This window comes from Abramis brama (genome assembly GCF_963993115.1).
Source record: "Abramis brama genome assembly, chromosome: 2".
Classification (NCBI taxonomy): Eukaryota; Metazoa; Chordata; class Actinopteri; order Cypriniformes; family Leuciscidae; genus Abramis; species Abramis brama.
The window spans coordinates 1,539,403-1,554,219 of record NC_139964.1 but is presented as its reverse complement, the minus strand read 5'-3'; the positions used below and the strand labels follow the sequence as shown (position 1 = coordinate 1,554,219).

The window sequence follows — 14,817 nt, the reverse complement described above, 5'->3', positions numbered from 1 at the left end:
CCCATCTCTCTCTCTCTCTCTCTCACACACACACACACACACACACACACACACACACACACACACTAACCCAACCCGTTAACCTACCCATCTCTCTCACACACATTCATTCATTCATTTATTTATTTATAAAGGGACCATGCACAATTTTTAACATAAAATTCACATTTTATGCATTGCACCGGATTTAGCCAAAGGCTAATTTTCGCCCGTAGTCCCCGGGCAGGTCAACACTTACAAAACACAGAAAATACCTATATGTTCATATACAATAAATACATAAACACATACTGTCAGGGCCATAAAGGGCTGTAAATAAATAAATCGGTCAGTCAATTTAACTACAACAGTCTTAGTGGTTACATAGTTGGTTTGATTTTAAAAAAGATTTTAACTTAAATTTAAAAAGACCATGAGATTTACACCCTTTTATGTCCTCTGGTAGGGCATTCCACTGATTAGTGGCTTTCACTGTGAAAGATGATACACACACACACACACACACACACACACTAACCCGACCCCTAAACCTACCCATCTCTCTCTCTCTCTCTCACACACACACACACACACACACACACACTAACCCGACCCCTACACCTACCCATCACACACATACACACAAGTCAAGCGTTTTTTTGTCTATAAAACGTCGATGGCAGGCCGGGTGAAACCTGTAGTTGTTGGGACATCAGAGACCGGTTTGTCCAGGAGGGCAACATGTTTATTAGCAATAGCTAACGTTAGCTCCGTAGTGTCCGACGTTTTGAGCCATTCCTACGCACATTGCTTGATTTTTCCCATCGGACTTCAGTAAAGGACTGCGGACCTTTCCCACCATCTTTTCCGACAGTATAGTGCGCCAATAAATTACACTTTTCTCATTAACTGCAGGATAATGCGTGGAGAACTTTTTGCTTGGATACCTTTTATTAACGTTGAACATATTGAGCAAAAGAAAAAGTAGTGCCCCGTTTGTCGGAACGAAACTGAACGATACAGCTCACGTACAGCGGCCTAAAACACATTATTCTTCATTTTAGTGAGTTTAGAGCTAAATCTATTTCTCCTTCAGCTTCAGAGTTGTGAGGTCTCTGTGAATAGGGCTTAAGACTGATTTACTGGTATTTCTCTAAAGCTCCTGATCACACACGATCTCTAAACTGTAATTTGCTATTAATTCTCTGTAATTTTCTAGCTGTAGTGTGATCTTCTTTTCTATTAATATTCCTGCAGACGAGGAATAAGACAGAAATAGTCAAATTCACTCAGTATTTCTTGATCTATTCCAGCACTCCCTCAATTACAATCAAGCACAATTAACTGTAGACAGTTGTGTTGTAAGCAGTAAAACAGTCCAGTTCTTTATAGTCAAACTCATTTATTATGTTTGATAATGCACATTTCTGTCCACCCCAGACTGCTGATGGTCTTTATCTGTCCACCTCTGTGAAAATATCCACAGTTAAAAACACTGATTTATAGAAGACTGGACACATTATTCAGCTTGAGCTTATTGATGGAGAATATAGAGTTCATGTTGGCTAGTTAAACATAAACATAACTGGACAATTATGTGTGAATTAAACTCTCATTATAGTATATATGTGTTTGTTATATTAGATTGTGTGTTATTAGTGAGTGACATCACAGGTGTCAGTCGCAGAATTGTATACTAGCTTTATATTTTCTCTCTGTCAAACTGCCTGTCAAATAGTTTTTATAGTAAACTGTTTGTATGTTGTTGGTTTTGAATTGTTGGTAATACTTTACAATAAGATCACATTAGTTAACATTCGTTAATGCATTAACTGTATTTGTTAACGTTAGTTAGTCAACTGTTCATTGTTAGTTCATGTTAGTTCAGATCCATTAAATAATATTGACAGATACAACTTTTGATGTTAATAATGTATTAATAAACATTGAAAATAACATTAACTGAGATTAATAAAAGCAGCTGACTCTTTGCCTCTGCCTTCTTCTGGTTCTTCACAGGTTCTCTCAGCCCAAACCTTCTGGGCTCGATATTCACCCGCTGCTGAACTGTCAGTCTTGTGTCCATATAGCTGATTCTGATCAGTGGCTTCAGATTGAGCCGTCGGCCTGTACAGATGAAGGAGGGTCAAAGTTCAGGGTCAGCACTGACCCAGGCCGTTACGAGTGTGTCAGGACCAGAATGCGATGGGTCTGTGACTGTGTCGTCACCCTTCAGTACCGTACCGTAGACGGACTCTTCCTCAACGCAGAGCTGGAGAGGCTGCAGTGCAACCGGATCGGTCCAGTGATTGACGTGACGGTGATCTCAGGGAAACTGGAGGAAGTTCATCTGCCCCATTACGCCTGTTTAGGAGAGTCTGACCCCTCTCTCAAAGATGCTGTGAAAGTCCTCACCGTAAAAGACGAGGGAATAACCACAGAACCTGTGCAGTTGACCCGATTCCATGCTAAGATTGTCCAACCATCCTTCTCTCTGAAAACACTAATTATAAGTTGGATAATGGGATGGAATGAACACTGCGATCTTCTTCTCTACATGCATTCTAAAGATCCTCTCATTCTACATCTCTACTTATTTCCAATTGATGATCATGCAAAAGAAAAAGTTAAGAAAGAAAAGAGAAATGACCCAATAGAGCATCCCAGACCTGGCAGGCCATTTCGGATGAACAAGCCACATATTCTTGATGTTCCTGGTGCCTCCACTATCACTCCCAAAGAAGGGATCACATTCACAAGAGAAACTCCCCCAAACTTCTTCAAGGTCAACACCCGTCTGGAGAATGATCTTCAAATGACTCTTATCAGAGAAGAGGATAAGGAGGAGGTCTGGACTACAACGATTGAGAAAGATGAACTTGATCAGATTCGTCCTAAGAGAGACGAGCCGCGTCTGAATAGTGAGGAAGGTAAATCACAGTTTTTTGGATAAGCATTGGCCAGATCTCATTCAGGGGGTTACTAATGTCCAGATCATTGCAGATAAACTCTGTCAGCAGAAACTAATTCATGAGGAACAATATTCAGAAATAACACATAACAGTTTAACCAGTCAGGAGAGCGTGAGAAAGATCTGTGATATTATACTCTAACGCTGAGGTTGAAGCAGAGGCAGAATCCAGATCCACATGCAGCATACTTTATTAAATAAACTCAAAACTTCACAGATGCAGACATAGACTCAGGACCAAGACTCGGGAACAGAACAACATACAAAGTCAAGAACCCACAAACACTGACACAAGACACAGGGTTTAAGTACAGAGGCAAACAAGCTAAACAAGATAACAAGGGGCTGTGGTTAACCAGAGACACCTGGGGAGACTAATAGGCATTAAACATAATGGGGAACTGCTAAACATGGGACAAGACAATTAATTGCTAATGACATTGCAACGAAACTCGTAAATATTTTATATATTTAATTAGTTTTTTTCCAATGCAAAGTAAACTCAGAAAACTCAGGCTTGGTTACTCAGAAAACCAATTGTTCGGTTTGAGTGACATTTCGTCAAGCAAAAAGAGTTTCTGAGGCATGGCAATTCTTAATAGACTTTTCACTCATTTCCTCCACTTCTGCAGTTTTCAAAATTGTATTGCTAACACCTGAGTCATTAAAACCTTGTGAAACTTTTAATTGGGTTGATATAATCACACTATATTTGTGACAATATCTTGTAACTGCCCATGCTTGAGTCACAGACTTCACCATTCAGCATGTGAAACACAACAATGGTAACTATACTAAGTCAAGAGTAAATCTAAAGTAAATTATCAAGTTCTCTCTACATGTCTTTTTTAGTTACTAGAACTCTAGTGTAAGTGAACTATACTAACTAAGCATTTGCCAGTACAACATACTATTTCCATTTCACTTTACTTAGTTATTTTAAGGCAATCGGTTTGCAAGTTTTTTTTTTTTAATTAGGAGTATCTAATTAGATTATACAGTGTATACAAACCTTCAGTTCGTAATCTAGCGGTGGGGGTTTTACGTCTCAGGATGTGTATTTTATTAAGTTTACTCTTCTCTAGTTCATTGGAGGAGTAATCTTTATAAGAGTTTATTACACGGCTGTATGGAATACTTGATTCTGATTGGTCAATCATGCCATCCAGTGATATGATATTCCCAGATAACAACAGAGAACAGAAACAGAGACTCATCCGGGTCACTGAAGTCAGCAGCGCTATACGCCTGCTAGGAACGGGTTTTACTTTGTGAAAGTTTTGCCTTTGGTGAGCTGATAAAATATTTAAACACAGTCAAATCAATATTTTGTGGACAGTTAATTATGCCATCCAGTATCATGGACTCGCTCTCTGTGTTGTTTCATACAAACGGAGCTGTTGCCATTATGACTATTGTTTTGTACACTGTTGGATTATAAGATACAAACAGGTACGATTTTAAAACAGTTTAATCTGAAATCAATATCTCAGTAACACTTTAGAATACTGTTTCTTACTTACTGCATAACTAATAAGAATTACTGAAGAACTAATAGTTAATTAGCATCTGCTCTGGTGAGTCTTATTTTGTGTGAAACATGACAGGATTAGGGATCAATGGCGGCTCCAGAGATTTTCTGTTGCAGGTGCTATGGGGATGCTCAACACTTAAAGCATCTTTTGCAGCGATTTTTGTGTGAGCATATCAGTGAACACCCCTGACCACTCGGTGAGTTTCACGTCTTTGTAAACGAAAGTTTAATGCATTTTAGGAAGGATTGTTCCAGTGCCCATAGGCTGCCATTCTGGAGGTGCGGGGGGGAAAGCGAAAGAAACCTAAAATTCTCGGGACAGCAGCATGTGTCCAAATTTTAATCTTAACCGTTCTATTTGATCAGAAACGATCTGTAAACAGGGCTTTAAGTGTAAAATACCTAACTTGTCCTTTAAGAGAAGGTGCTTGGAATTTTGGGGCGTTTCATTACATGCGTACACGCCCGCATTAACTATACTCGTTACGCGACTACAAGCATACTGTATATATATGTAAAAGTATTCAACGCAAGGGCTATAGACAGGAGCGCAACTACCAAGTGTCAGAGGGGTATGCAGCAACAGTTTTGGCAATCATCAATCTGGTGCACTTTGAGAGTTAAAAATTAAAAGCTTCAACCCATATTCAGTATGCAAATTAAACAAAGAAAAATTCAAATCTCTTTTAGTTTCAGTGTCAATCTAAATTACACTACTACATAATAATAGTTATAATATTAATCCCATGATAGTAATAGCCATATATTGTAAAACAAATGCACTGCAAAATAAAGGAAACTTTCATAATTAATTTTGTACTAATTTCTATACTTGAAAGCGTATATTTCTATACTTCACATTAAAGATGTGATTGGGCTAGCCCAGTGTCAATCAAGAGAAGAACCAATGGGCCGCTGATCTTCGTGTTTCATAGGGTGTCAGAAAAAAAACTAACGCTGACTTTTTTTTTGACCAATGCATTACACACTAATTACGTACTAACCCAGTGCCGCCAATAAAGCAAAACAAAATGAATGGGCCGCCGATGTACGAGTTTAATGGCCATTAAGACAAAAAAAAAAAAAAGTATGAGATGTATCGGCCCAAAAAAGCACGTCGGTCCACCGGGAATCTCCCGGTAGTCCTGATGGCCAGTAGCCTACATGCCTGGACGTCGCACTTTAAATCCTACCTGTTGCCTTTCACCATCCACTTATTCAGCTGCTCTCACATCAATTGACATGCCATCTCCTTTTCCCTCTTTCTTTTTCTATTTTTAGTCCCCAACAGCTTTTTTGCTTTATCCATCTTTTTCGACGACAACAGTCACTAACGTTACTCGTTCCTGCTCGCTCAGCGCTCACTATGCCCGTGCCCGCTCGTGATTTTTAAATGATTATTTAATTCCTATTTTAAACAACATGAAAAAGACTATTCAAACATGACATTAAAATATAAATATAAAAAATTACAGATATTTCTTGGGGGTGCTGGGCAGGTGCTATGGCTATTATAGGGGGAGCTACAGCACCACCCAGCTCCTCCCTGGCGCCGCCACTGTTAGGGATGAATGTAAACAGTGTGCCACTTTGGTGCATTCCACACAAATATATGTTTTTTTCATAATTAAAGGGACATTGTGTAGGAATTTCTCCCATCTAGCGGTGAAATTGTATTTTGCATTCAAACGAATAGTGCTCTACACTGCCTCTTTTTTTAAAATGTGTGTTGCATCTACGGTAGCCGTTATGTACCAAAAAGCTATGACAGGATGTCCTCTAATATCACTTCGAGTTTTCCTTCGGGTGAACTGGTTTGTTATTCCAAACAAACTGCAACTTGACACAACGAACAAACGAATGTTACAGTTTTGAACAAACAAAACATACAACCTTGTTTTTAGGGCCTTCTCTGCTTTACTCAATAGCTGCTATTCATCAAAGAGCCTGTTTAACTTTTACTGTAACTATAAATGTTCTACTGTCTATATAATAAAGTACACAACCAAGCAATGAAAAAAAAGCTTGTAATTAAGACCGTAACATTGACTTACCTGTCGAGAAGAAAGCAGGCAACTTCAGCGTCTCTTTTGAAAGCTTTCTCCTGCATTAGCTATCCCGACATTAACCCTTGTTTTTGTAATCTCCGGTCACGTTTCCTTTTACGGTCTTATTTTGGACTTTTTTGACGACGAGGACTCCTTATCCTGTGACTCAGCAGATGTATGGTCCTCCATTATAAATAACCGTACAGTGCAGCCTTTTAAACTTGCCGGTGCAGTGACAAGTGCCTCTCTCTGCTCCTCCACTTCTGCTGGCTTCAGTCACGTGACGCTGGCTCTGAACGAAAACGTGTGTGGCGTTTGTGGAAACGCGTTGGCCTAGTACTTTTTGTCCCTCTCTGCTATTATAGTTTTTCAAGATGGCGGAACTACATGGAAGCCTCTATGGACCGACCCGTCCCATGTATATAAAGATAATAAATTCTTCGTTTACGAGGATAAGTCAGATAATTGGCAGAGGTATTTGTACACCATTGAGGACATATGTATGAATAAACATATTAATTGTAGATAATAAAATACCTAAAAAGCTACACATTGTCCCTTTAATGTAATTGATTACGTCAACACATCATTCTTCTGAGTAGTTCTATGCAACTTTATTTACTAATTTGATTCCTTTTTGTAGGGAGGTGGTAAAACTTGGGCTTGCGTACTGTTGTAAAATGAATATTAGAATTAATGTGCTATGGCAAGTTCATTTATAGTTATATGAAGTTCATAGGAGGAGCTAAAATATATCTACATTATACACACACAATAATTTTACAACATTATTTAGTTCAAATAATTCATTTAGATCATGTAAATGTGTTATTCAGTCCTTCCATGGCAATATATAATGTTTTTGCACCTCTGACTACTAATTGTACTATACTCGTAAAAACCTTTTTATTTAAATCTTGTTTCCTGCTTTGTGTGTGACTCGCTGACAAATCACTGACTGTTCAACAAGAGTTTGGATGAGATGCCTCTAAGAGACGAGACCTGATCTAACCCTAACATCTGAATACTTCGAATCATGTGTTTAGAGTGAAAAATACTGAAGATCTTTTTCTTTTTGTCCTGCAGAAGTGAATCAGCAAAGGAATATGGCGTCTGTTAAAGAGCTGCTTGAGAACTCACTGAGGGATCTAGGAAAAGATGACCTGAAGCGCTTTCAGTGGTACTTGAAGAATCATGAGCGTATTTCAACTTCTGAAATGCAGAATGCAGATGTCTTTGACACAGTGGACACGATGGTGGCACGTTTAGGACCAGAAGAAGCTGTGAAGATCACAGTGAACATCCTGAGGAAGATGAACCAGAATAATCTGGCTAAAGAGTTGGAGAACAAACACAAGGAAGGTAATGTTTAAACATTACATTTAAATGTTTTCTTTGATTGTAAGGAGTGATAGTTTAGTACTGTGAGGGATTCAATGTGAAAAATGAAGTCATTGTTAAACTCAAATGTTTCTCTTTGCTCAGCTGATGTGTTTGTGTAATCTGATGTTTCATCTTTCTCTCACAGCTCGGACTGAGGGCAACATGAAGGCTTCTTCCACTTGCTGATTCAAAACAGATCAAGGGTAAATAATGATCAGTCTGGACCTGGAAATACATATTCATCCCATAATCACATTCAAGTCTTGAACTTTATCCCATGTAGTTACAAGAGAAAATAACTGAAAACATTAGTTAGAACAAGTGTTCATTAAATGGTTTGATCCATTAAAAGCATAATTAAAGCTACTTGTGTAAAACAATGGCTTATACTTTAACTATTAACCAATATGTGGCACAGTCACTAAATTTGTATTGTCAGAACATGATTTATCTGACAAAATCCAATGAATGCTCTAATGCAGCGTATACACTACTGACTTTAGGCCCAGTTTTCACTGGCCAGGAGTTTTCTGGAGCTCGCCGACAAGAGCCCGAAATCTGAGACAGATTGGTGCTCGTTCATGCATAGTGTGAATTATCAAAGACACGATCTAAGAGAAGTGCCAACACATCGTGGATGCCCATGAAATATTTAGTAGGATAAAAATCTTGAACTGTCTACTATTTAAGTTTTGCTGTGTAAAATGTTTTTGACTGGAAATTACATTGACGTCCTACAGCCAATGAGAGAGCAGGAAACAGCGCAAGGGAAATTTTACGGGGAGTTGTCATCTCCCCAACCATTCTCTCCTCCATAGTCTTGCTTTTCTTTTTTTGTTTTTCACTGCATATCAGCACACAGCCAATCTGGATCGCAAGATTCTTGCAGACCAACATTTGTAATGTGGAGGAATCCAGTCTTACGGCAGAATTCCACTCAAGCGTGATCTTGCGTCATTCCCTGTATCACTTCTCACGCATGCATTCTGGAAACAAAACAGAGTTGATGGGGATTATTTCCAGTGAAATATTGTGTGATGTGTGACCCCCAGTCAACAATCGGTCATGAAATGTGTAAAGCACAGCAACTTCATGATACAAAACAGTTGTGTAGTGTGAAAGGAACAGTGATATGATGATTTTATGTAGTTTATACCCAGCATTAGACAGGGGTTCTCAAGGCCTTCGAAGTCCACTTTCCTGCAGAGTCCAAGGGCATTTCTCAAGTACGCAAAGTTCTGGCGTGCATCCTCTGTAGTTCTGACTTGCCAAGATCGACTCAGGAGAACAAACTCTCGAGGACGCAGGTCCGGTAATTCTGCTAATGGAACAGCAGCGTTCTTGATAATGTCACTCCGCTCGCTCTGCTACTCCGGTTATCTCGTTATGTATATTTTAAGCAACAATAAAACAAAATATGTTATAAAACACCACTATGCCTCTTTTAATAACCACACAAATGTGGTTCAGGCAAAGCGTACATTTATTATCTTCACTGCATGTATATTTATAACAAAACAAAATATAAAACACAACCTTGCTTCTTTTTTTTAATGTCAGTTTTAATTATCAATAATAGCCATTATAAAAGTATAAGTAAAAGGTGTAAGAAGCTTTATAGGAAATAAAGCAAAAATTCAGTCAAATGTACAAAAAAGCGCTCTAGTAGGCTACAATGGTAAAGTTAAATAGCTTAAATATATAAAGTTATGAATTTTACCATCAGCAAAAAAGATTTGTCAATAGATTCATAAGACCAAAGATTGCCCATTAAATATAGACAAGACGAATTATATCTCATGTTTAACCACTACAGAGACATCAGAGCCAGCGGCAAACGTCAGAAGGACTAGCCGAGGATAGGATGTTCCAGGTTAATGTTAATGAACGCTGATCGCCTGGATCTCACAACTCACAAAACATCAGATCAAATTTTCAAATAGGTGCTATCTTTATATATAATCCACAGATTTGTAGGTTTAAAAAAAAGTAGGTTTAAAAATAAAATAAACCAAGTGATTGAGACTGCACAGACCAAGGCATGTCAATTACCTTACAAGCTGTTGTCCCTTATGGAACGAAAAAAATATTTCCATATATTTCTGATCAATATATTAAATAGTTTAAATATACTGGAAATAATATATGATTCTACAGCGTCTCTGACACTCACACACTTACACACACTCAACAGCACATTCACTGAAGCCCTCTGTGCTGGATTAGGGTTTATTATAACTCATCAGTGTCTCTGACATTAAAGATTGAAACTGCTTACATTTGCTTATTTTTATATTTAAGGTTTCAGTTGCATCAAATACTTGCTAGATTTGTTCTTAACTTTGTACCCTCCTTTACGAAAAATTTGTTTATTCATGTGTGCTATGTGTGCTATTAGTATACTTCTTTTAAACTAAAAATAAGAAAGTATACTTTGTCTACTTTTTATATACTTCTCAGAAATATACTTAAAATTGCACTTAAGTATATTTGACTTATACTGACAGAAAAGTCTAAGTATATTCGGCCTTTACTTGTACTCTATCTTTTGATCAAGATATATTTATAAGTTTAATTAATGTGTAATGTTTTAAGTTGATTCTTAGCAAAAAACACTTTGTTCTTTCAAAATTAAATGTGCTCATCCTTTCGAGCTTTTAGTCAGTGGCACCGTGACGAATGCGAGGGGAGATTACTCATAATACGGCCGCCGTAGGAGTTAAAACGCCCTCGGAGGGGGAGGGGCTAGAGAGTAATATTCAGTTGGTGGTCATATACAGTTTCACCTCTAGATGGGAGAAAATCTCACACAGTGTAGCTTTAAGACTTCTAAGTATACTTGGCTTGTAGTTGTTTCCACTTTAGATAGAGTAGCCTATTAAATACTTTTAAAGATAGTCTTAAAAACTTACATGAAAACTTTCAATTATACTTGCAGTAAACTACAAGATCAGTAGTTTTATACTGAGAGTACACTTCAAAGTGTTCATCAACTAAAAAAATGTACTACAAGTATTAAAATGGTAAACTAATAAGTTAACTTGTAGTACAGATGCTGTACAAATGAGAAACGTAGTTGTGAACTTGTTGTGCACTTAAAGTTTACTACTGTTACACTTATAGTACACTTAAAAGTACACTTTTATGTACTAAAAAGTGTGTCAATGTAGTCCCATGCAGAATTGAAACAGGTCACTTACAAGTTTACTACAAGTACATTGATATTAGTATACTTACTACATAAAGTGTACTTACAAATATACTTGATCTTTACTGAAGTATACTTCATAAAATGAACTTGAAGTATACATCTTTTCCGTAAGGGCTGTGTGTGCATAAAACACTCTATCTCACTCTTTCATTCTGCCTCTCTCTGTGCTCCAGGTTCTCTAACCTCGAGAAGCATCGGGAGAATGATCTTCAAATGAGAGAGGAGGATCAAACACTGCAACAGCTGAGAAAGACACGCTGCGTCTGAATAGTGAGGCAGATAAAGCATCATTCTTAAATAACTGGCCAGATCTCATTCCGAGAGTTAAATATATTGGGAACATTGCAGATGAACTGCTTCATCATAAAATAATTAATGAGGGACAATATTCATAAATCACACATGACAGTTTAACCTGTGAGTAATCCAAATAAAGTTTAATTTCTTAATATTCTTAATATTCTATTTCTTCAGAAAGAGGAGCGTTAACTTTTAGATCATTGGTGTGATTCTCCACTGTGAGCTCAAGCTGTGTGTGTGTGTGTGTGTGTGTGTGTGTGTGTGTGTGTGTGTGTGTGTGTGTGTGTGTGTGTGTGTGTGTGTGTGTGTGTGTGTGTGTGTGTGTGTGTGTGTGTGTAAAACTGCAGAGATCATTGGTCTGATTCTCCACTGTGAGCTCAAGCTGTGTGTGTGTGTGTGTGTGTGTGTGTGTGTGTGTGTGTGTGTGTGTGTGTGTGTGTGTGTGTGTGTGTGTGTGTGTGTGTGTGTAAAACTGCAGAGATCATTGGTCTGATTCTCCACCGTGAGCTCAAGCTGTGTAGCATTTTATGCTAAGTATACTACAAATGTATTTACATATTTATGTACTTAATATAAATATCCTGCCATTGCACGTAAAGTCTACTAAACTCAAACAACTAATTTTGGTCAACTAATAACAGTGCTGAGGTTCAACTAAAGTATATTTGATTGTGATAAAATGTGGAATTATTGCAAATATACTTCAGTTACACTTTAAATATCCAGCATTAAAGACTGATGTTATTACCGAGATCATACTATCATTACTTATAATATTAAAACACATTTTAGGATTAATATTTAGAAATGTGCGTTGTGCAATAAAGAAGTACTCCAAATAAAGTTTAATTATAATAATTATGTCAGTAATTCTCAAGCGATATGTCAGTAAATATGTTAAAGGATTTGTAGTTTACTTGAAATAAATGTGTTTTGGTATATTTTTTTCACTAGGGCATTTATTGATTCGAAAAACTTTTCTGAGCTTTGTTAATTATTGTAAGATTGTAACACAGACATTGTAAGTTCCTTTCATTCTACATGTATACTTTTTTCCAGTTGATGATTGTGCAAAAGAAAAAGTTAAAAAATGAAAATACTAGTACTAGATTAGTTCAATGTCAAAGCAAATTTATTGCAAGATTTATATTAATGTTTATCTGTGAATTTCATACTTATTTTTCATACTTACTTTTTATTTTAATTTTATTTTTTGCTAAAGATTATCCATAAACTATGAAATGTATAATTTGACTAAAAATGATAATTGTGGCAAATAGAATCCAGCTCCTTTTTTCATGTAATTATATTCTTCTGCAAACACAAGTTTTATTGTTTTATTTGAACTATGAATTTATTTATTTAGTTTTATTGAACTGCAATGAGGAACATTTTAATATTTTCTTGTTGGAATAATATGGTTGGAATCTAGAATAATTATACCTTTGTTCAATTTAATAAAAGGTCATTTTTGTAATCTATTTTGTTGCTTAAGAATTTAACATTTGGAGAAAAAGTGTTGTATATTTCACTGCCTGGAAATATTCTGAATGATAGACTCTGAATAATGTGCTGTAAAGTAAGACTCTCATGAGTTAATGGACCGTGAGTAAATGTATAGCAAGATTTATATTTGTCTAACTGTATTTTATACTTGTTGGTGAATTGTTTATGTACATTTTTATAAATGTTATAATTTTTCATAAACTAAAATGTTGAATTTTCTTAAAAAACATAGTTGTGGCAAATATAATCCAGCTCTTCTTTTCATGTGATTATATTCTTCTGCAAACACACAAAGTTTGGTGAACTGCAATGAGGAACATTTAATATTTTCTTTATCTAATAAAATCTCTTTTTTCTAACTTTATTTTGCTGTGTCATAATTTAACATTTGGATATTTCACTGCATGGAAATATTCTTAATGAATAGATTTTTTTGGGCTGGATTTACGCACCCAGTGAAGGTTTGTGACGTTGGACTGTAAATACATTTGGCTCTACACCAGTTTCTTCATCATTGTATTTAAGTGAACATTTATTTGGAGTAAGGAGATGGTGTTTTATCCTTTATTAGATCTCCACAAGCACAACACCTTTATATGACAGGAGCGACACACACACACACACACACACACACACACACACACACCAGCCTCTGTGCCTTAGCTCACACTGAAATATCTCTATCATGAACATGACAAAGATCATATTTGTGTGTGTTTATAATCAAAGACACACAGAAGGTGTTCAGGGTCAATATGACAGACTGAAGTGTGTGAAATATTTCTGATGGTAACGAAATATTTCACACTGGTGCCCATAGCCAGCATCTTGAGAGAGCCTGGAGATCCTATAAGGAGCAGATCTGGAGGCTTAGGGGAAATCGGACTGAGAGTTTGCTTACGGACCACCTTGCAGTGATTGAGTGGAATGAATGGCTGGCAAAGAAACACTATGATGGTGCATTTGGAAGATTGATTCATGACATTTCTAGAAAGTACAAGTAGTCATATTGAGTCACTGTAAGCAGTGTAAGAGCACTGAGATGGAATTTATCGAATGTTTGGCACTTCTTTGTGACTCACTGTTTGAAATGAATTTTCACTCAGCCATGAAACTGAAACAGAAAACCTTCTTACTACACCAAAATATTTTGCTTATTTTCTTCATTTTGTTGCTTTTTGTTAGTTTTGTTGCTTATTTTGTTGACGTATATTCATTTTGTTGCTTATTTTTTTTTATATATTTACTTTCTTGCTTATTTTGTTGTTGTTTTTTTTTTATTTTTTGCTTTTTATTCATTATATTGCAGAAGGTTTTTTTTTTTTTTTTATGTCAAGTGTACAGTTGTAGTTTTTTTTTTTTTTTTGCATCGTGAAATATTTCCTTTTTCTGTTTAAAAGATAACTGAGCCTTTAAATCTCATTTATAAATGCTTTATAAGGTATAAATAGTCCTCACTTTAGATGAGCTCACAAAAATAGATAACTGACCACTACTAAATGGTTTATAACTACCTGAATTAACCATGAATTACAGTAGAAATACATGTTAATAAAGCATTTATTAACTCACAAAGTAACCATCGCTATACGTCTGAATAATAAGATGTATGAATGTACATTTAAATAGATTATTAACCATTTTTTACACCATCTTATGAACCACTGACAACTCCTAAATAACTGGTTTGTAAATAATGAAATACTTCATTTAGAAATGATAAATTGATCATTAATAAAGTATGAAAATACAATTATTAAACACATTATAGATGTTCTTATAAATCAAGAGTAAAGCATTTATAGCTGTATTTACAAACTGCTTATTAATGTTTATTAATGCTTTATAAATGAAGAATTAACTGTTTACTAATGCTTAACTAATG

At 36.2% G+C, this 14,817-nt stretch overlaps 1 protein-coding gene across 1 annotated transcript in view; it reads left to right on the top strand.

Moving 5' to 3' along the window:
* Nucleotides 1-13,289, top strand: part of LOC311077434 (NLR family CARD domain-containing protein 3-like) — a gene marked incomplete at its 3' end in the record, with an annotated part of 63,843 nt that extends 50,554 nt beyond the window's left edge. The window contains exons 11-14 of the mRNA XM_084105896.1: nt 1,999-2,909; nt 7,619-7,894; nt 8,061-8,132; nt 11,300-13,289. Of these exons, the coding sequence (XP_083962022.1) occupies nt 1,999-2,909; nt 7,619-7,894; nt 8,061-8,101 (1,228 nt within the window). The remainder of the gene's footprint in view (nt 1-1,998; nt 2,910-7,618; nt 7,895-8,060; nt 8,133-11,299) is intronic.
* Between the last annotated feature and the right edge of the window lie 1,528 nt (nt 13,290-14,817).